The sequence below is a fragment of the Leishmania mexicana genome, chromosome 20, assembly GCF_000234665.1.
Source record: "Leishmania mexicana MHOM/GT/2001/U1103 complete genome, chromosome 20".
NCBI lineage: Eukaryota > Euglenozoa > Kinetoplastea > Trypanosomatida > Trypanosomatidae > Leishmania > Leishmania mexicana.
The window spans coordinates 252,012-274,033 of record NC_018324.1 but is presented as its reverse complement, the minus strand read 5'-3'; the positions used below and the strand labels follow the sequence as shown (position 1 = coordinate 274,033).

Below are 22,022 nucleotides of genomic sequence, written 5' to 3'. Positions count from 1 at the left end.
ACAAACAAACCAGGCGGACAGAATGGCATGTGCACGCACACACCCTCGCCCTTCCCCACCTCCACGACCCTCTAATAGCAGCAGTCTTGAAGCAACAAGAGTTAAGCGTCTCCCCCCCCCGCCCCACATACACACACAAATGTGCAACACGCTGGAGCTTACCTTTGGAGTCACAGAGGGAGAAGGGGAAAGGCGGTGGACGATGCGAATGAGCAATATAACATGCATAAAAGCCAGCGTCAAGGCGAGGCGAGACAGCGAGGCCGAGATAAACTGAAAGAAACGAAACCCCTGAGAGCAAGGGTGCTTGTAGATGGGGTGTCCTGCCCAAACATACATGTAAAGAGAGAGAGACATGAACGTCTGTACGCGTGTGTGTGTGTGTATGTAGCGAGGGCACCAAAAATAAAACGAAAAGGAACCACCAAACAGATCAAGACACTGAGCACCAGCGACGTACGGGAGAAGGAGCGGAGAGCATCTGAAACGGCGAACAAAACAGGCAAGAATGATTGCCCCCCCCGCATGTGTGCCACAAAGCTGTGCGTAAACAAGGGGAGCGTAGCGCACGTCAGCAGAGAAAAAAAAAACGGGAAAAAAGCATCAAACAAATAAGCACCCACTATAGCATGAGGGAGAGATGAGCGATCGACTGTAAAGGACGGAGAGGAGACCACGAAGCCTGGCTCAGCAACACACACACACATACGCACGCACGCCTAGGGCCAACATACACAGACGGGCTCATCAAGCCTTTGTACACGAGAGACGCGAGTCATCTAAGGGCAGGGGAGAAGGCAGTACGAGGAAATGAGAGGCACAACCTTCCTCTCCATAAAAACGTGTTGCCGTCAAACCAAAGAGGACCATTCTTCTTCGCCAGGCTCGCGTCCTCCCCCCGTCGTCTTGATCTACCCCAACACACGCTCCTTTCTCTGGTGCGCCCTTCTGCCAACAGACAGCACGACACCAGCAGAAGTGGTGCTTCACGGGGACAGGGGTATCGCATTCTCGATCGCTGCGGCTTCGCATCCGCTGAGTTCCACACTACTGCAACACCGATCCACCTCGTTGCTACCGGTGCACCCTACGTGCGCGCGTGCTAGCTTTACTCGAGTTGAAACATGCAGTGCTGCGCACACATCACCACACATCGGCCGGTGCGTCCTTCGATGCGCCGCTGCGCTTCAGCCGCGGCGAGGTCACGCGACGTACTGAGTGTGGCGCAGAGGAGCGAGAAATTGAGTCCACACTATACACACGTAGAGGTGGAGCACTTCGTCCACCACCATGGCGAGCAGTATCTCACACGTAAAATCCTATTGGAAGAGCATCGTCGACAACCCATTCATCACGATCTCCCACCTCTCCACGACAAGGTCCTTCGCGGTGTATGGAATCGTGATCATGTGAAACACAAGGGACAGGATCGGATCTGCCAGGTTGACCTAGCGGGGCGACGTACTGGCTGTGTTGAGCGTCCACGAGTTGCACACCCCCGTCACGCCGGCTGACGCCACTACCCCCACTGTAGGCAGTCAGTCGCCGAAGACGTGGAGTAGGGCGATACGATGGTGCCTTGCTCCTTGCGATGACGCCTCGGCGTCTGAGTCACGGCTCACATGCACGGTGAGTAAGCCGCCGGCGCGTGTCTGCCGATCGCACTGGTGGTCCTACGTGGAGAGAATCCCAGCATGTTCTCTCGCGTGACCGTCCTCGTGGCCATCCTCGTGGTAATGGTGCCCGCCGTCCTTATGACTGCGGCCGTGGTCATCGCCATGGCCGCCGAAGAGCCCGCCAGGAGAGACTGTGCGTCCTCGCCACCGCAGTACCGCATGCTGGTGAAAAGCACGTTCATGGAAAAACCAAAGCACGCCAGCTCCATCATAAACGGCGCCTGCAGCACCTCGCAGCCCCTCCCCTCTCCTTGATGGTCATCCATGAAGTGAAGGAACACGCTTGGTAGCCACTGGAAGGGGCTGATGGTGATCCGCACGACGAGGTCTCAGGTGGTAAAGACAGAGGCCATCGCGCCAATCACCTGAGCACGGCGCCACACAAGTGTGGAGCGATCCTTCGCATGCCCCCTGGATGCTTAGGCGGCGAAGAGAGGCGCGAAGGGCGAAGTGATAGGTCAGAATATCAGCGGCATCGCACAGCACGACAAGATTCCCCGGCATGCCGCCACCAACCGCCTTCATGAGCATCACGACCTTGTGGAAAGCCACCGCGGTCCATATAGAGCATGGGTGACTGTTAGGCTCTTGTCCGTCTCCTTGCTAGAAGGGCAACGTCTGCAGGCGCTGGTAGCCACAAATGGCGTGGCTCCTCACGCGCTCGTCTCTATGAGTGTGCAGGTAGTCACGCTAACGCAGTGGGAAAGCGCAGGATGGAAGAACCTGCGGCGCAAGCGCAGAGTCACCGTGGTAACAGGAGGAGAAGGTCAGAAGAGGCTTTTTAAGACACGAGCGGGAGAGGTGCGTTGTAGGAGATGCGTGTGAAAGAGAGCCAGGGCACGCCAAGGTGTGTATGGCTCTACGGACTGTTGAGAGAGGAGACCTTCCCACCTCCCCACGAGGTTCGCATACCTGCTGCCGAGCCTGCCACCGTGGCCACCGTCATTGCAGCAACGGCGTGGGCGGCTTTTGTCCTTTCTGATTTGGGCTTTTCTCTTCTCCGCACGGGTATGAGAGATTGTACGACTGCCGTTGCGGCGGATCTGATCGCGTCCAGCTGTGTGATGGCCACCCATTCGCCCCCGCGCCAAGAATAGGCATTCACGATGGGAAAAGGAAGCCAGCACGCAGCGCGGAACTTGCAGGACGGGGCACTGCACCAACATGCACCCGAAGACGAGTCGAGGAAAATGATGATAGGGACAACGTGAAGGCTCATGAGGCGCCCCTCATCTCTCGCCCACCTGTCTCTGTGTAACCATCACCAGGAAAACGTTGGCAGGCAGCGCCCATTCACCTGGCAGCGCACCTCTCCCGGTACTTTAGCAGCGCTTCTTTGCGACAGGTGGGATGTGTGGCGTTGGCCACTGCCCCCTGAGCCGGTACAATCAGAGAAGTCGATGCGATCCAATACGTCGTGATACATAGCTGCGCGCAGCTCCTCCGGCGCGTCGACGACGTCCACCAGCACCGACTCCCTGCGCTCTGCCAAGACCGCCACGATTGCTGTCGTGGCGTTGTCGAATGAGTGTTCAGCTATGCTGGTGGGATGGTGATGACTGCCTTGGTACCATACCGCTCTCTCCGCATCACCTGAGCAGCCGCTTTGGCCGCTATGCGGTGCAGCACTCTTGCCGAAGTGCCTGCGCTGACTCGCTTGCCCTACACCGCGCCAATGCTGAACAGAGGGTACGTCACACCCGAGAGAGCCGAGTCCGTCATCATCGTGGCCGGTGTGTGCCCTGTCCTTTCTCACGATCCATTCCATCTGCGGCACAACGAAGAACTCCGTTGTCGTAGTTACTGCAGCGGCGTCCTCATGTTTGAGATCCGTGACAAGATGAGGTGCGCTGTTGGTGACTGGCTCCAGTTCCAAGTACATCCACACTGCTGGTAGCTCCTTTGGCTCGCCCAAGAAGGACTCGGACAAGATGTATGACCGGCGCGCAGGACGCGCACAACCGCCGCTTTCCCCAAAGGGGGCTGGTGCTTCTTCTTGACCCACCAGGGTCATCTTCAGCCCCCACGGAAAGGAAGCGGGAGCAGCATCGCTGGTGTCGACGCTGGAGAATGGCTGGTGTAGCCCGATCCAGAGCCGTGTAGGGCAGCGCGTCACCCCGTGCGGCGGCCTCGCAAGACCTTCCTGAACACGGACACGAACCAGCTGCGCTGGAATGGCCGGCTGTGAGCCGGAGAACGCAATCGGAACGCGAAGGTCGTGATAACGGCGGCAATCAAAGCACACGTGGCACCCATCGAAGTAGGGTAGCACTTCTTTGGTATAGCTCAGCCACACACACGAGTCGCACTGACTCGAAGCGGGACTCGACTGCGACAGCGGCCTTGTCAGCCATCCCTTCGCGGCAGCAGTGCCGTCATTGCTGTCCCGCCGCGGCGAAATATTGCGACGGTCACCGCCGCCGACGGCCGGATCGCGATCAAAGAGACAGCACGCCTGATCGCTCTCCCGCTGCTCGCACCTTCGTGTCCAGTTGCGCAGGAGGACCATCGGCTCACCCTCTGCAGTATCAGCCACGGCCAGCACCCGGTACGGCGTGCCAGGTCGAAGCCCGAGCCGCTGGTAGGCCGCATGCGCCCCAGCCCCAGCCACCGACCTCGTAGATGTGTCGCGCAGGGCCGCCGTTGAAAAAGTGGAGAGTAGCACGATGCCCGCGCCGCGTGCGTTTGTGTTGAGAGCCGCCTCCATCTCCTCCAGCGCCGTGTTGCTGCGCCTGTGCCACCAGTCCCAGCACTCGACCGGCCCTCCCGTGAAGTTGCCAATCGCCGTCTCCGCCGAGAGACTGCAGAGCGGGTGGTAGCCACACAGCACTTTGGCTAGCGCTTTCTCACAAACCGGGGCCCAGAGGTCGTAGGTGGTAGTACTGCTGCATCCGTACAGGTCGACAGGCCTGTTTTCCTCGATGACGCAGGGCAGATACGCGTCGACCGTGACGCGCGTCCACCAGCCATGCACGCACAGCCAGACGACGTAGACACCATTATCCTCGTCCTCGCCCGTCGTGCTTGCCAGCACGCTCATCACCGCACCAGCAGACTCGGCAAGTGCAGCCAAGGCGGCAACAACACCAATGTCGCCCAGTAGGCCGCAGCGCAGCGAGTCTGGGTCAATCCCGGCGCTCGTCAGCAGCTCCGCTTTCCTACCACGAGGCACGACGGCGTCGCGGGGGCGCCATTCTACCACAAACGATGTGCGCCGGTCTGCATCGTAGCCGCAGCAGGCACCACTCCTGTTGAAGCCAAGCGTCTCCGGCACGGGAAGAAACGCGGCGTCGACATAGTGCAGTCCGCAGCGGCGACACAGCGCTGCCACCTCGGACGCAGTGCGGAGCCCTTGGCTCGTGGCCAGCGTTGCGATCTCTTCTGCCAAAGACCGGAGAAGGTGATCCATGTCGCAAATCGTGTCCTCTCGCCCCAACTCGCTGAGCTGCGTGTGGTGCTCCGCGTGGAGCTCCTGCGACGGCGTGGCGGCAAGAAGGAGCTTCGACCCGGCGAACTTGTGCATGGGCCCCATCCACGGCTGCACAACCTTCGCGGCGCTGGTTTCCGACGATGGCAGCGGGGGACTGAGGAGGGCAGGCCGTGAACGACGACGACCGTCGGGGCTGAGGGTTTCCCCTCCGACATCAGACTTGGCCATGCCGTTTGACGAGGTATGGGCAGGGGGTCCGTGCCCCTTCTCACACCATTTCTCCGAAGCCTCACAAGCTGCTGTGACCGCCCTCACCTGCCGCGTTGCCGGGCTCGGGCTGCACGGTGTGTCAGGCGAGAGAGTAGTCAGCTCCGATATCTCAAGCCCGGTCAGCGTCTCCTCCATCGGGAATAGAGTAGTGCCAGAAGCTGCCTTCTCACGTGCTGCCGTAGTAGAGTTCGGGCCACCATCAGCACGCGTGACGCCGGCCGCATGGACCTCTTCCTCTTTGCCGCTGCGCTGCGGCGTCCCAGGCGGCCACGCAGGCGGGATCTCGTCGAGCACCGGAATGTCATACCGGCGGAGTACCTCGAGGCCTGCGGGGTCGGTTGAGCGCAACTGGAGCGCCTTAAGCTCCGCGAACGTCCTTTCACATCGCAGGAGAAGGCGGCGCGCCTCTTCGTAAAGGCAGACAGGTACTGTCGATGACAGCGATCCGGTGCTGCTGTTGTTTGGTATCTGAGCTAGGAGTGCCCGGAGTGCGGTGCGCAGGTGCCTGCCCTCAGCCTGAGCGGCCTGTCGCCCCTTCTCCGCCGTAGTGCGCAGCAGGTGCTCGCGCTGCAGCGACGCTCGAAGGGTGTTCAGCGAGTTGACGTTGTCGACCCGTTCCCGTGCCAAGGTGGCTTCGAGACGCGCCACTTCCTCTTTTCGTTGCTGCAGCACTCGTTGTTGTTGCACCCTGCGCTGGGCTCCATCTCCGTCTCCGCTATCTGCACCGCAGATCACCGGGGTGGGCGGCGACGGCGGCGCTAGCGACAACGTCGACATAGGCGGAGGGATTTCATCCTTGCTTGCGTTGCAGTGGTCCGCCGAGGAGGTGCACGACACAGGCGGCGGATCGGGCGAGGAAGACGTGCCCGAGGGTCTGGGTACAGAGCAAGTGGACGACCAGTACTCCACACCTGGGCGACGCATTGCCAGCCCTTGCCGGGGAACGCGTCAACGCCCACACGAGTAATGATAAATGAGACTGGAAAAAAAGAGTTTCTTGTGTGAGAGAGGACTTGCCACGATACGGCAATGTAGCCCTGTACGTGTGTATGCGTGTAGCCTCAATTCTCTATGAGTGGATGTATGTGTCCCCTTTGTGTGGTTCGTGTGCGTCTAAGTGGGTGGGAGGGAGGGCATCCAGGGCGAGAAAACGGAATTGACAGGCAAGAAGAAGAGGTGAGTACACGGAAGGGCACTCGAATCGGCTCTTCATCTGCCTCTCTAGCACCGCACTCTGATGGGAGGACTCGGTTCGATGAAAAGACAGGCAGCAAAGAACCACAAAAAAAACGCTGGCTGACAATAATGCGCAGTCTCTCCGCTCTCTCACATTCTCCCTGCTTGTCGGTTGCCCGTGGGTGTTGCGCAGATAGAGAAACGGCAGAGGAGAACAGGAAGAGATACGAAAAAAAAGGGAAATGGTGCATGACGTCGCGTCAACCTCGCGGAGGCAATGCACAGAAATGGCGTGTGCGTGTGTTGGCCATGCGCATACCCGTGCGTTACGAAACGAGAGGGACAACAAAAAAAAGGGAGGGAGGGGGGTTAGGGACAGCGGCAATAAGGGCATTCAGAAAAGCACTGGCGCATCCTTAAAAGGAAAGAGGCGCTTGACTGTTCGTTTCGTCCGTACATCCGTGGACGTGTGCGTGTGTATACGGCAGCCAGCTCACGGTGTCGTTGCACACGCTCACTCACAGAGAAACCACAGTCCTTATGTCCGCCATAGGTGACAGCGGAAAGGCTGCGCCACAGTGTGAGCCAGGCACAAGTACGGACACACCGATGCACGCGGCAAACGAGGGGGTCGAAGAAAAAAGGAGCTAGTTACGAACTGTCGAGGACAACATCCTTGACGACTCTCATCGCTTTGTCGGTGATGCCATCGAGGTGACATATATGCTCTATAAAACGTGCGCATCAGCACGTGTCGCCTGCCAATGCAGGAACGCCTTTTTTGTACTAAAAAAAGAAGAGAAAACTTCGCAGATTTCCTGCGTGCATTTTTTCTTTGCACCATCTTTGCGGCCACGATGTGAATCTCAGTAGAAAAGCATAGATGGCCCGCACTCGTCCTGATCTTTTCCTATTCGGTCGTCTTCTCTACGGTGCAGTAAAACGTCCACCCTACTCACTGCAAGCGTTGGCCACCAATCTACGGGACGCCACACACACACACATGCGTGCATGCATCCGCTCAAACATTCTGACTAATCATGAGGACCGAAATACAGCGTGCACGTCGCAGTCGTCTGAACATAGCCCGTAGCGCATGCACAGGAGAACAGCAAACTCGGCAGGTAGGGAGACAGTGGCTAAAACACACGAGAGCGCAGAAATCGAGAGGGGAGAGAAGACGTGTGTCCAACGCCCACGTGAACACAACACGAGTTCAAAAAAAAAAGAAGAGCGAGGATGCACATAAATAGGCAGGTTTGGAGATGCGCGGGCATCTCTTACCGCTGCGCATGCATGTCGATAGTGCCATGCAAATCCATACATCTTTGCGGGCCTCAATAGAGAAAGTTGCGCCAGGGAAGCCAAAAAAAAAGAACACATGCGCGCGGAAGATGCTCACCGTCGGCATATTTGTACATGCTGCCATGGAAAAATCCCTCCGCTCCCTTCCAGTATCCATGAACGCAGTTACTTCACTTCCATGGCGGGAGCCTGAAAGTGAACAAGAAAACCATGACTGGTGAGGCGCTATCCTTCGCCATCATCATCATCATCGTACTCGACAATCTGCCAGCGGCGGCGGCGGCTCGCTGGCGGCGCCGTGTCCTTTCGAACCGCTTCCGCGGAGGACGAAGGCTGTGATAAGGATGGTGCCACAGCTACAACTTTCGCGACTATGGTATCAGCAGAACCACCGGCGAACGACGGAGTCACGGAGGTGGAGGCTGCAGGGGGAGAGCTGCGCAAGCCACTAGCGATGCACAGGTTCTTTGTCGCCTCCTCAGACTCGGCGCGCGCGCGGTACATGCTCTCCAGCACGTCATCCGGCACGGCAGAGGGGCGCAAAGGGCGCTGCAGCTGCACCTGGCGGAGCATGGAGGCGAGGGTATGGGGTTTCTCTGTGCGGTGAGTGGCACCGCTCCCGTTGATGTAATTCGCCTGTGTCCTGGGACAAGGCGGTGGTGGTGCTGCCGCCCCGAGGGCCTCCAGCAACGCCGCCCGCTCACTCTCTGAGTCCCGCTGCGGTGCAGCGCTCTCGAACGCAGCGGCGGCGCCATTTGTGCGCGCAGGTTGCTTGCTCGACGCGGGAGGAGGGTCCAAGACGCTTGCCGGTGCATCCATCCAGCGGTGATACTTGTCGTAGTAAACGGACTGCAGTGCTTGCACCTGACTCAGAAACTCGTCCCGCGCGCGGGCGACCAGCTCATCGCGCTCCTGCTCTGCCGGGGTACGCATGAACACCTCATGAACTCTCTCGAATGCGGATGGCTCACTCGCGGACGCTACCGACTGCACGGACCCCGTTGGCGCCTGCGCATCCTCGCTGTCGTCGTCGCTCTCGGAGTCGCCCAGCGTACAGGGCAGCGACTGGTGCACGAGCTTGTAGATAGAGGAAACGTCGTTGTGAAGAGATGTGCATTTCACATCGCGAGGCTGGACCGCGGCTGTGGCACTCGTGGCGTCAGTGGAGCTTGCGGTTGCTCGGGCTTCTGACGGCACTGCTGGTGATTGCAAGAGCTGCTGCTTGTCGCCGCGACGACGCCGGCACTCCTGCAGCTTCCACTGCATGTAGCGCGCCCTCTCCCTACACATCGACGCCGAGAAGTGGTGCACGTCTAGATGGCGCATCAGGAGGCGCTCCTGTGCGGTCTGCGGGGTGCGGAGCGCCTGCTGCACGGAGCGGGCCACCAGCTCCCACGGGCATTGTGCTTTGGCTGACAGGTTCACGCTGCTGGGCAGCAAGTCCTCAACTGATACGTCCAGCGGTGCATGGAAGCGTGCCGCCAGAAGAAGAATGAGGTGATCAATGTACGTGCTAAAGCAATCGAGGTCCGTCGCCATGGTGACTCCACTTGACCTCAAAGTGAATGGTAACAAAATCTGTAGAATCGACGCGGGTGAGAAATTCGAGAAGTAGAGCGTGCGACAGATCCTCTGTGAGTGGGCTTAGGTGCAGGTGAGAGGGAGCATCACAGACGCGGTCTATGCTCAAGAAAAGCACATGAGAAGAAGGCGATGAATGGGGTGGTGAAGCCAGGTAGCAAGTGCTCAGCCACACCGTCTGCAAGCGGCAGCTTTCTGATGCGCATTATCACCGAAACATCAGGGAAGACGGGGAGCGGGTGTGAGTCGCCCACGAGTAACGTGTGTGTGCGCGTGTGTGTGTCACATCGCATCAGCAGGAAGACATCCTAACGAGGCAGCCAGCGTCATGAGCATCACATCAGAGAAGCGACGCAATGAATGGTGTGAGTCGCCCACAAGTATGGGGCCGCTGTACCGCTCGCTTGGTCTTCTTCTTTTTTCTTTGCGGTCAGTGAGACGGGCACAACACACACACACACAACGAAACAAAAGGGAAAAAACGTTTTTCTTCTCGCAAACCGCAAGCCAACGGCCTGCGTCGAGACTCCGCATCCGAAGGGCATAAAAAAACGAGAGGAACATGGGGAAGGAGCGAAAAGGCGGTCAAACCACTGAATCAGACGGGGGGACATCGGAGGAGGAGGAGGAGGTGCATAGGAGGGAGGGCAGGAAGCGGAGGAGTGGGATGTGTATGGCAGCCAACAGGAGACCCCTCCTCTTTTCTTTTCCTCGTGTACTATACTGTTCGCCGCGCCGTAAACGCACACACAACGCCAGACGCAAAAGACGAAGCCGAGCCGATGTCAGGAAAACTTCAACGATCTCAAAGAGGGAAGAAAAGGAGATTAGGATAGAGAGAGATCAAGAAACTGTCCAACGTATCCATTTCACTTGGAAGAGGCAGCATGCACACAGCCACGCACGCAGCAGTCGTATCGCGACAGGGAGGAGGGGGGAGGCGAAGTCTCCCATGTCCCCCCTCCCAACCGCACAAAAAAAGAAAAGCGAAATTCCAGAATACAGGGGGAGTGATGAAGAGACGACGGAGGGCAGTAATAACGGAGAGAGAAGTGAGACAAGAAAAGGAGGTGGTGGAGAGCAGAGGTGTTTGTGTCTCATTTGGAGGTCCGTGATATTAGAAAAGTAAAGACGCGCCCCCTCACTCAAAGCAAAAAAAAAACAAGCCGAGGTGTCGAGGCAGCAACGCCAAGAGCAAAGAGGGACCATCAAAACCAACGTAAAGTGTACCAAGACAAGCCCTCTCCCCTCTCCAACGCACACGCACACATACCTGAAAAAAAAAATAAGAGCTGCGCAGGGGCACCGGCAGACCCAAGGAACAACAGAGACACTGGCCGATGGAGGGGACAAAGAGCAACTCTAAAAACAGGACCAGAACCACCGAAATGCGCATACATCAACACCTGCCATTTTCGTCTTCTGTAATTTACAGCCAAGAAAGGCGAAAGTTGTCGAGCAGGAGATCGTGGGAGATGCGCAGAGCAGTCTCATTCTCTGTGCACGTGTCTGTGTCGCTGCTCAAGTGCGCGCCGCACATCCTCCGAAAGCGCTTCTGGACCACTGGCGCCCCTCTCCTACCCTCTCTCAAAACACCACACCACTGCGCTCTCGCAACGCCTGATAGGCGACACATATAGATTTGAACTGCTGCTCTGCCTGCTGCTTTTCGTGCGGGGTGGCCGTTATCCACTTGTCTGGGTGCCACCGAAGCGCCGCCTCTCGGTACGCCTTGGCGATCACCTTCGGCTCTGGAAGCCTCCCGAACTCGCCAGGTGCCGACGGCGCGAGGATGCTCAGTCCAAGCAACTTCAGCTGATCTGTGAGCTCACACACTGCCGCCGACTCGGCACGCCGCGCATCCGCGTGCGGGGGCGGCGAATGCGCGCTCTGACCGCGGTGTCTCTCCCCTTGGGAAGCGGATGCGGCTGAGAACGGCATGGAGGACTTCGGTGTCTCACAAGTGGGCTTCAGAGAGGCTTTAATAGCCCGGCGCTGCGCCAGTGCCTGCTGCAGCTGCGTCTTGTGCTCTATCGTCGGTGAAAGCTCCACCGCGCGCGTCAGGTCCGTGACGGCGGCGTCAGCATAGCCTTGCAGCCGCTCCTTCATCGCCGCCGACCACGGCGCTGCGCAGGAGCTCGCGAGCACGGCGCGTTGTCTCCTATATTCCTGTGCAAGTAGGTACAATTTCACTCGCCCACGCCTCGCATACGCCGTGGCGTACTGCGGGCAGAGAGCCACGGCGGAGTCTGCGTCGCCGAGTGCGTCCCGCCAGCGGCCCGCTTGCATGTACACCGCCGTCCGATTGCAGTATACTGCCGCCAGGAGTGCGTGATTCAGGCGGTCTGTCTCGAGGCAGCGCGTGTAGGCGGACGCCGCGGCCTCCCAGTCACCGGCCTCGTACGCTGCGTTCCCGGCGTCTCGGTGCCGCGCAAATTTCTCGATGGTATGGCGCAGCTCTGCGGTGCGACTGTCCTCCCTGAGGTAGTGCAGCTTGCCCCACGCCTCCATGTGTACAGCGGTGGTTTTACCGGTGTCCGCAGGAAGTCGTTCACGCAGCTGCGTCGCGCAGTAGCGCACGTGCACCTTCAGTAGGTGATTGTGACCGCAGCGCTTCTCTGCCGCCTCGTCCAGCAAACGAAGACACCGCTTGGTTGCGGCAGCATCGTGCACATCGTAGAAGATGGCCTTGGCCAGTACCGGGTAGAGCTCCAGAGAATCCGGGTAAGCACGGTAGAGAGCCTCCGCCTCGGATAACGCCTTCTTTGGATGGAGGTGGAGAAGCGCCTCGATCCGGAGCGCCTGCCAGGAGACGGCTGTCGGCCCTGTGTAGCTGGCCAAGGACAGCACCTTGTCCATAGTCGCTAAAGCATCCGCCCACCGCTCGTGACGGAGATGCTGCCAGTAAGTTTCCACCATCCCCAGTGCCGCCTCCTCAGTCGCCAGAACTTGCCGTTCTCTCTGCGACTTCAGAAGGCGGCTGTCGTGCTCGCAAAAGGTCCCAGCAGCCGCGGGGGAGCTGCTTTCCGCAGCGCCACGTGCAAGGGAGTCATCTGGGGCCTCGTCACCACCCCTGTCGGTGCGTATCGAAGATGAAGACGCCGTTCTGCGAGTGGTCGAGGCCGACCCCCGCCCCATGCCGTCCCTCTCGCATGCCTGCTGAGCCAGCTGGTAGTACTTCTTCGCCTCCACCAACCGGTACGCAGCTGCGTAGGCCTTGGCGGCTCGCCAGCACGCCTTTGTGTGTCCGGGGTGGATGTGCAACACGTAAAGGCAGTCCGCCACTGCGGGAAGGTAGCGGAAACTCAGTAAAAACGCACACGCGCGATTACCCCACAGCGCTTCGTGGGTAGGGTCAAGCCGGATTGCCTCTGTATAGGTCGCAATGGCGAGCTCGAATTCTTCGCGCAAAAAAAACGCGTTGCCACGCTCCTTGAGCCGCGCCACAACCCCAGCGGTGCCGGCTTCGTGGACGGAAGCTTTGCTGGTGTACGGGCTCGGCGGCGGGCCGGCAAAGTCCATTGCGTCGTGGGAGTGGGCGCGTGTGCCACCGCCATCGCTGCCCCCTTTCCTCGCCTCGCACACGGGGGTGGCGGCAGCCTCTGAGCCGCTGGACTGCCCCGTGAACGGGATGTTTCCCGTCCCACCCAGTACAGAAGAGCTAGTGCCCATCGTGAGGTCCTCGTCGAGAGAGCTGCACCACGGCTCCTTCTCCGCCTCTTCCTCGGCAACCGGCAAGTCTAGCATGGCGCTGAAGAAGTGCAGGGTCGCGGTGGCCTCCTCGTCTTGGGAAACGTTCTGCTCATGGTGCACAAAAGAAGCTGACGAGTTGGTTTTCACTGAGATGAGGGAGTTCCGGCGAGAGCGCCGATGCCCCGCTGGCCGCGGCGGCGGCGTGGGTGGTGAAGGTCGTGAGAGATAGACGGACTGAACTGTCCCTGCGGCAGGACCCGCGCGGGCCTCACCGCTGCTTGCCCCTTTGGTGTCGCAGAGGTCACCGGAAGACACGCTCGGAGACGGCAAAGCATAGGACCGCGCCCCCGCGGCAGTCGCAGCGCGCGCGCCAGATGAGGTGTCATAAGCAGCGCCTGGGTGCGCGCGAGAGGCATCCTTGGTAAGTAGCACCGGTCGGTTCAGCGTCGAGGACCGCGTCATGCGCACGGCTGGCGGGCGCTGACGCCCTGCGTTCTGAGTCGCACTAGCCGCTCGCCGCGTGAACGTGGCGAGGCGTGAGTGTAACTTCGACGACTTACCCGCATCGATCATTCCTGGCACGTGAGTACGCTCACATAGCCCTTCGCCCCGGTATGAAGGAAGGTGCGGCCGCAGGAACGGGCGCACGGGGACCACGTGATTGCCAGCGGCGCAGCTCGCTGACGAAGAAGCAGGAAAGGGCGGCGCCGGGCTCACGCTGCGTGCTCTTTTCGGAGCTCCTTCCTCTGGCGCCGCGAAACTTGCAAGCGCGGATGCGAGCTCTTCGACTCTCTCCTTGGTCGAGTCGACCGTGGAACGAGAGGCTGAAGAGCCGTCGGCAGGCGCGGGCGGCGCCGCGGCGGCGCGTTCACGGGGTGCAGAAGCGGACCGAAGAGGATACGAGAGTCGTATTTGTGTGCCAGTGCTACTGAATGACGGCGTGGCTTGTCCGGAAAGGTAGTTGTTCAAATATGGACGAGCGGAAATGACGGCAGAGTGTGATTCTGACGAAGCGGATGAGACACGCTTAGGCGGCGTTTTCCGCGACGCGGTAGCGCCGGTCAGACGAGGAATGCACCTCACTCCCCACAAGGAGAATGCTGGCGCGGCGCCTGGCAAGGGACCGGCAGCCTGTGCCGTCGCCATGGTGTGCCTGGCGCCGGCGGAGCAAGTCGACTTTCGCTTGGTGCGTGCCGAAAGACCACTGCCCGACACACACCTCAATCCGCAGTCTCGGTTCTGCGCAGGGCTAAGACGTGCAAAGGGTGCACAACCGTCCAGCTTAAACAGGGACGGTGAGGTTGCAGCCAACGCAGCGGCGTCGGTAGCAGAGACGTCAGCAGCAGAAGTGCTGAGTTCACGTGCGTTGAAGCCGCGGTGAAGGGCACCGGTGTCACTAACACCACCGCCCACGAGAGTGTTTCCTGAAAACGAAGAGACGGCAGTGCGGCGCGCGTCCATTGTATGAGTCCAAACAAAGTTGGCTCTATCTAAACAGAGAAAACGGAAGTTGAAAAGCAGGAAAGAAAGGACCCCTCAACGTAGCAGCAGGAGAACGAAGCCAGCCTCCAGTTAAAATGGTGCGAAGTGCGGAGGTGCACCTGATAAAGAAGGGGAGAGAGAACAGCTGCGCACCAGCGCTCTGCGTGAAGACTGGACGAGACCGCAAGTGTGTATGAGGCGCAGTTGCCGTGAGAGTGGCAGTAGAACGAGGGGGTGGGGGGTGATTCTATCACGTTACCGACCCTTTTCCGTTAGTCAAGCCGTTAGAAGCCCATAGGGACAGAAAAAAAGGGAAGACAAAGAAAGAAACGGGACGGGCAACCTGCTCCAACAAGGGAGGAAGTCGAAACGATAAGACACAACAAAAAGGGTGAAACAAAAGCACACGGAAAAAAGCCTGAACCGATGTGTTGTGTGTATGTGTGTGGGGGGAGGGGGAGGGGGAGGGGGACGGCATAGAGGCGAAGCGGAGGAGGCGTGGAGGAAGAGTGACATTTAGGTATGAGATACCCAACGAAACAAGTGAGAAGACAAGAGGGAAGAGAAACAGGCTACACGGCAGCGGTTTTCTTGCCACGACGACGGCGGTGACTGCATGTTCCTGCCCTCAAAGCGCAGTTGCACCGAAGGCAAGCAGACCCACACTAACACAACGGTGCACACGTACGCAGGAGTGCAGGAAGCCCTCATAAGCGCACGCAAACGTCTGTACACACCACCACAGGACACCGCCCTGGCGTACTGTGTCGAGTACCCCACAAGGGCTGATGCGATTGCCTTGCTCAGTCGAGTACGCGCGGGCCTGTGACTGCTGTTGCATGTATGCTCGTTTCTTTGAGGTTTACAAAAATGTCGTGTGCGCTCAGCATCCACGTGTGATCGCCTCAGTACGGAGCGGGAAATGCAGGAGGAACCGCAAATAAAGCGAAAAGTAAAAAAAAAGACTATACAGATGGAAACGAAGGCTCGCAGAGCGGGGCACATGTGCGTATGTGGCCAACACAGAGAGCAAGCGCAGGTGTTCTGCAGACCCCTCCACTTTGCCTTCCTCACCACAGTCCTTCTTCTGAGGCGTGCAAAGGACATGGAGGGAAGAAGAACAGAGCTGCAGCGAGACATACCCGTGTGCGTGCCAAATACGCCAGCACACAATTACTGGCAACTACAACGCCATACGGAAAACCAACGTCATCGGCTCATGACCGATCGTGCCAAGCGCAAAAGAAGCTAAAAAAGGGGGCCAGCTAAACTCTACATCGGCGCACATCGCACCAGACCTGAAAGGGCAACACACACACACATGGCCACGAGACCGCACCGCAATCGCATTCCCTTCTCTCTATGCGTCCTTTGCACATGTCTTTTCGTCTCCCATAGTGAGCCGGTTGTTGTTTTCTTTTCTTTTTTCGATATGTGCGTCTCGCTTGCACATACTTCGACTCCGGCAATCACCTTCCCGCAGGGACGCCAGGGTCACTAAGCCTGGGGGTCTGCCCCGCGTCCTTTCCCTCCTTGCACAGGTAGCACAGAGAGAGAAGCGTCCCGGGAACACGCACGTGCCACCGAACTTGAAGACACGGCACCGCGGGTGATGATCAAGGGAGGAAGGAAAAGTGTACACACCTTCAAGTGCTGTTAGGAATGGTAAGACAGAGAACGCAGAATCAACAAACCTGCAGCACATCGAAGCTCCGCAGCGAGAGATGCGGCCAGAGGACAAGACACACAAGAAAGAGACACGCACCACGAGCATCAGGCGCCGCTGCCTCCTCCCCTCTAAGGTAATGTGACGACACAAGAACGGAACCTCTTCGCACACTCAGGGGCGGGGGAAAACAACAATCGTACACGAAGACAGCGCACATCGCCCACCTACCAATGCACATGTCTGGGAAGAAATACAACAAACGGCCCTCGGCGGGCGCACTCCCACACACACACAGACACACAGAGAACTAAAAAAAAAGAAAAAGCCCGACAGAACCGCCAAAGTACAAGGTGAGAGAAACCGAGTAGAGAGGTGGCGAGCAAAAAAACCCTGTGCCTTCAGAAAAACAACAGCAACGACAGCACAGCCCAACAACTATTCTCCTCGCCATGTGTCATTCCACCATGAACACGTTCGTCAAAGTACGCGCACCCGCCTCCTGTGGCGCAGCGGCTACATCCGGGCCCTCTAGGACGCAGCGCCCTGCCGCCGCATCCCACAAGGCGGTGCGGGCACCCTTCACGCCGCAGCCGGGAGGGCTCCGCAGTGCCGTTCGCGGCGCTCTCGTCCTGCCTCCGGCACCCGTGCCTCATCGCACCCGCCCGGCCGGGTGGAGGAAAGGCCGCGCACGTCGCACCCATGCACTGTGTGGGGGGAGGGAGAGGGGGGCTCGCTGCCTTCACCTGCCATTTCCCGTCGATGCCACGGGAGGGGAGAGAGGAGCGTGGGCAGGGGGGAAGGGGGGGCGTGCCGGCGCCACTTGGCCACGCATGTGCCGCGACAGGCGCCGGCGCGGCTACGAGTCGGTGCCGGCAGGGGCGCCTCAACACCACCTCAATCCGCGCGCACCTGACAGGAGCGCGTGTGCGGGGCAAGTGGAAGGGGCACCCCGACAACCACGCGCGAGCGCACAAAGGGACTTTGGTGAAGCCGACAAGGAAGATACTGGGAGCTGAGGTGGCACCTCAAAGGAGGTGTGGTGATAAGCGATTACCCCTAGCCTCGTCTGCGAAGATCGGAGAGAGCGCGCAGAAAGGCAACCCCAACACACACAGTGGAAAGGAAAACGTTGCGCGTGCAGTAGCATCCCCCAGTATGAGCAGCTTAGGGCACCGAAGAGAGCCAGCAGTTCTCTTGATCGTTACCTGGCCCGTGTTACGCATGGTGGATGGAATCATTGTCTGCGACGCGCGAAAGTGTTGGGCTTTCCACCTGGCGGTTGGGGCTTCGTACAACCGCTACCACCACCCACCGCAGAATGGCTGGGCTTGGTGCTGTGGGCTACCTTCTGTGCCGCAGCGGCGGCGGCCTCTGCCTGCCTCTCGTAAACGCGATCCCGCATCGCGTCCTGCGACGACTCCACGTAATGCACTAAATGGTCCAGCACATCGGCCTCACCGGTCGGCCGATGCTCAAGGAGGCTGCCAAGCATCATCTCGTACAGTTCATCGACGGCATGGCTGCGGGCGTACTGGCGCTTTTCCATCTCGCCGGCCGCCGCTTGAGCACGTGCGAGCTGTGATCGAAGCGTGGCGCGAACAGGTCTACGCTGCGTTGGCGGCAGCGGGCGAGGCATGCTCAAGCGCTTGCTCAGCGGCACGCTCGGCATGCGCACAAAATTGTCGCTGACGCACTCGGTCGATGGGTTCGTCATCGGTGACGGCAGGGCTGCGGCGGTGGTAGATGACGCCGGCTTTGCTGTCCCAGCTGCACCCACTGCAGCGGTGGTGTCTGCCTTTGCGTCAGCGTTCGCAAAGGTCGATAATGCGCCGCCGTAATCGTAAAGCACGTACTCACTCACCAGCCACGGGGAGTCCTGGCAGCGTGCGTTGGCGAGAGCTGCATCTCGCACCGCCGCCGCCACCGGGATGCGTGGATACTTCGCAAACATGCCGAACAAATGCCGCAAGAAGATCCGCTCGCGTGCAGAGGCCGGCAATACAAAGTTGCGCACAACCGTTGCCAAGTACGTCGGCAACGCTGCGCCGCAAGCCAGTTCCAGCACTGGCCTATGCCCTGGGGCCATCGCAGCCACATCCACCATATGCACATCCCCGCTGAAGAGGGGCGGCATACCATGAACACCAGCAACGCTGGAAGGGTGGTCCGCCGCTGCTGTCTCGTCCTTAGCCTCCGCTGGGGGGCACACCTGCTCGAAAAGGACTGCAGAGTGTCGAGCGACGGAACGTGACACCGTTGTCGATGCTGTTGCCGCCGATGGTACTACAACTTTGTCGACCGGGATCCATGTTATGTCGCCTAGCCAGTCACGCGCTGCTGCCTCCAGTGAAAGCGAGTTCGTGGAACTTGCTTCAGTCCCGTCACACGTCAGCACAAGAGCCACGTTCTCTGCAGTCGCCTCCGCAGTAGCGTTCTCCATGGCCGTCACGACATTCCACAACCGTTCCGTCAGTGCCAGGCACCACTTGTCAGCGCAGCAGGTGTGTCGATCGTCACAGTACCCGGCCCACCAGCGAGCCGCACTGTCCATGGTGCCGCGTAACGTCTCTGGGCGTGCACCGCTGCCTTTGGGGGGCAGCACGTGCCGCGTGTCGCACACGTAGAGCGGGTCCGATGTCATGTGGGGCAATGGAAGGTCCTTTTCGATGGGGAGCACGAGTCGCTGATAGCGGCTGCGCATGAGAGAGAACCATTGACAGCGTACAGCGTACGACAAAGTGTCTGTCTCCGCCCGCGCGTCCGACAACGTGGTTATGCAGTCGGCCACCTCGTCCTGCTTATGAGCTTTGCTCGTCACCTTCAAGCGCTGCACCGTCACCGTCTGCTGGGCCTCCCCCCGGCCGCCGAGGATGTAGGCCATGGTTTGGATTGTCTTGCCCACCTCCTTCAGGACATAGTGGCTGCTGTACCACAGCACCACTGCCCGCTGCTGGCGACAGAGCTGCAGGAGAGCCATCAAGAGCTCCTCTGGCCCCTCGGCGGTTGTCCAGCGCAGCGCAGGGTTTTCCCGAATCGAGTTGATGTGCTGCAGCGAGCGAAGCGCACCTACGCGGCTAAGACCAGGTGCACCCTGCTGCAGCTGCCGCTCCACCGCAGCGTCCACGTCGCAAACGAGAAGGCGACTCAGCGCGGCCACAACCGCCCATGCCGCCACCGAGTCCTGCGGCGTCTCGCCAAACACGGACGAGCGCACACCTTGCTCATCCAGCTGCACATAAAACTCCTCAGCTGCGGAGAAGAAGTCGCAGGCAAGAAGTGCAAGGCGCCGCACATCCCCGAAGCTCCGTAACAAGGAAGCGGGCGTGGACGAGGTTGTAATGAGATCGTTCAGCACGGTGAAGAGATCGCGACGGAGTTTCATGATAGCGGTGTGCGTTCTGTGTGCCGCGTCGCCAGTGGCCTGATGCACCCACTGCTGCGTTAAGGAGTGGACGTGCTGCAGCTCCTTCCGTAGACCCGATAGTAGCACGTCCTCGGCGTCGATGTCTTCATGTGGAGAAACGGCTGGCGTGGCCAGACTTGCTGCCACGTTGAGAGAGGCCGACCTGGCGGCAGTCGAAGATGTCGAGGGCAGGGGAGGGAATGAGCGGCGAGCCACGGCATCTGCGGGGGTAGACGGGGTCAACGACAATTCGCGTTCCTCAGCGGACGTTCTTTCCTCCGCCGTAGTCACGCTACCCTCGTTCGACAGCATGGCACCCGTCACCGCACGGTCCGGCGACGGCACCGCATCCGACGGCGGATGCGAAGCAAGTGGGTCCTCATGAGGAGCCGGGGTGCTCGACAAAAGAATGGCGCCCCGATGTCGCTCGTCCTCTTCTTCCTCCTCCTCCGTGCCTCCGGCAACGCCGCCATCCTTGGCAGATGCATCGATGCTCGATGCAGCCGTGTCGTTCTCCTCCAGCTCGTCACCCGTGTTCACGCTGTCTTCCCCGTCCTCCCTCTCCTCCTCCGCCGAGTTGTTGTCGGCGAGACTGTTCGCCGTGAGAGAGTCGCTTGGGGTCGACGCGTCGGAGAAATCGCCTACCTGTACCTCGACCTGGTACACGTCCGGCGAGCCATCCCTCGTGTTCACCTCCAACATCATTACATGGCGGGACGGCGTCTCGCCGCTCATCTGGTCTGCCATAGCTCGCATGGCCAGCATGCGAAGCTGATCCTTTACTTGCTGCAACGAACGCTCACCGCCACGGTTGAGCGCACTCAAGAACCTCTGTGGATTCTCGACGATCCAGTCGAAGAAGACTGGCGACACGCGCGCGATCTGCTCCATCGCCGCCTGCAGAATGACCAAATCACCCTTTACCTTGTTTGACATGTAGAGTACCGTGGGATGGTTGTAGATACTCGGCGGCGCGCCCTGCAGCAGCGTGATGAGGTCTTCGTCGTCGTCCGAATCGAACTCGGCGCAGATCTTGCCAAGCTCATGGAGACCATCAGGGCTGTGCGGGTACGGTAGAGGGCCCTTGATGGCAGCGACATGTGTCGTTGGTGAGTTGATGGGTAACCGCACCAACGAAGCGCGCCGGCTCACTTTCGCAGTGGTAGGCGTCGCAGCGACAGTGGTGCAGGTACTGTCAGAACACTCCTGCTGTCCGGCGCGGGGAGGAGTGGACAATGGGAGCGATTTTCCGGAAGCCTCAGCGAAGGGGGTGGAGAGGGCTACCGGCTCCTGTGCACCGGAGCGCGGTGCTGAGGCGGTCGCCCGAATGCGCTGCGGCACCCCATAGACAATGACAGAGCGGGGCTCAGCCTTGAACTCGGCGCCGGAGGAGGATGATGACGCAAGCACGACAGAATTGGCGCACTTGGCAGTTGTCCTGGGTGGCGTGTACGCGGAGGCATCAAGAGGAAGCTTGAACAAGTCACTCCCGTGCTGCTGTTGGTACTGGAGGAGGCGCACAATGCGACCATGAAGAATGACCTTAACGCTTTCCGGTGCGAAAGAGAAAGGTGGGGCAGTAGCAACCTCCAACACCGTCGCCAGCGTCACGGGCGGCGTCAGCAGTAGGCTCTTGCCGGATACGGAGCGCAGCGTGACGGGAGTCACAGAAGGAGAAATAGCAGACATGCTCGTCTGCGCCTCTGCGCAACAGGAGCAAGTAGTAGAGTAGAGAGGTCAAAGTGGCCGATAGGCGGATTCAACAGATGAAGCTGATTCGACTCGAAGGAGGGAGCAAGACGGCAAAAAAAAAGAAAAACATCAAAGAGTCGCTATAGTGGGAGGGAAGAAGAGGCCAGCAGACGAGTCAGACACAAGCAACGGCTGACAGACAGGCAGGCGCACACCCATATGCGCACTGAGGGAAACAGGGTAGAGGAGGGGAGGAACGGGATATGAAAGACAACACGCACACAGACAGACACCATATAAAAGGAGCTGCACAGGAGAAAAGAGCGAAGCAGCAAGCATGAAAAAGGAAGACGAGGACTGAGGTGTGTGTATGTGTGTCGCGGGGTGGGGGAGTGAGGGAGGGGCAAAGCAGTCACCGAAAAGACGGGTACCACAAAAAAAGAAGTCGGTGCGTCTCCCTCACCAGATCCTCACTGCTTGCGTGTGCGTGTGCGTGTGCGTGTGCCTTGTCCGCACCCCTCCCATGCGAAAAAGAAATTCAAACAGATAAAGACACGATCAAAACAAAAAAAAGCAGGGAATGGGCACGTTTTTTTTTCCTTTGCTGCTGTCGGTATAATGAGCAAAGGTGTGTGCGTCGATGAG

General features: G+C 59.4%; 4 protein-coding genes across 4 annotated transcripts; all 4 read right to left on the bottom strand.

Moving 5' to 3' along the window:
* Nucleotides 1-2,937: 2,937 nt before the first annotated feature.
* On the bottom strand, nucleotides 2,938-6,153 carry LMXM_36_0780 (hypothetical protein, unknown function; the record flags this gene model as incomplete). Its single annotated transcript, XM_003874374.1, has 1 exon — nucleotides 2,938-6,153. One exon carries the CDS (start codon nucleotides 6,151-6,153, stop codon nucleotides 2,938-2,940), a length of 3,216 nt encoding a protein of 1,071 aa, XP_003874423.1.
* A 1,929-nt stretch (nucleotides 6,154-8,082) lies between these two features.
* LMXM_36_0770 (conserved hypothetical protein) lies at nucleotides 8,083-9,396 on the bottom strand (the record flags this gene model as incomplete). The annotated part of the gene is made up of 1 exon (XM_003874373.1): nucleotides 8,083-9,396. One exon carries the CDS (start codon nucleotides 9,394-9,396, stop codon nucleotides 8,083-8,085), a length of 1,314 nt encoding a protein of 437 aa, XP_003874422.1.
* A 1,629-nt stretch (nucleotides 9,397-11,025) lies between these two features.
* Nucleotides 11,026-13,593, bottom strand: LMXM_36_0760 (conserved hypothetical protein; the record flags this gene model as incomplete). Its single annotated transcript, XM_003874372.1, has 1 exon — nucleotides 11,026-13,593. The coding sequence occupies one exon, from the start codon at nucleotides 13,591-13,593 to the stop codon at nucleotides 11,026-11,028; it is 2,568 nt and encodes an 855-aa protein (XP_003874421.1).
* A 3,923-nt stretch (nucleotides 13,594-17,516) lies between these two features.
* Nucleotides 17,517-21,374, bottom strand: LMXM_36_0750 (conserved hypothetical protein; the record flags this gene model as incomplete). The annotated part of the gene is made up of 1 exon (XM_003874371.1): nucleotides 17,517-21,374. The coding sequence occupies one exon, from the start codon at nucleotides 21,372-21,374 to the stop codon at nucleotides 17,517-17,519; it is 3,858 nt and encodes a 1,285-aa protein (XP_003874420.1).
* Between the last annotated feature and the right edge of the window lie 648 nt (nucleotides 21,375-22,022).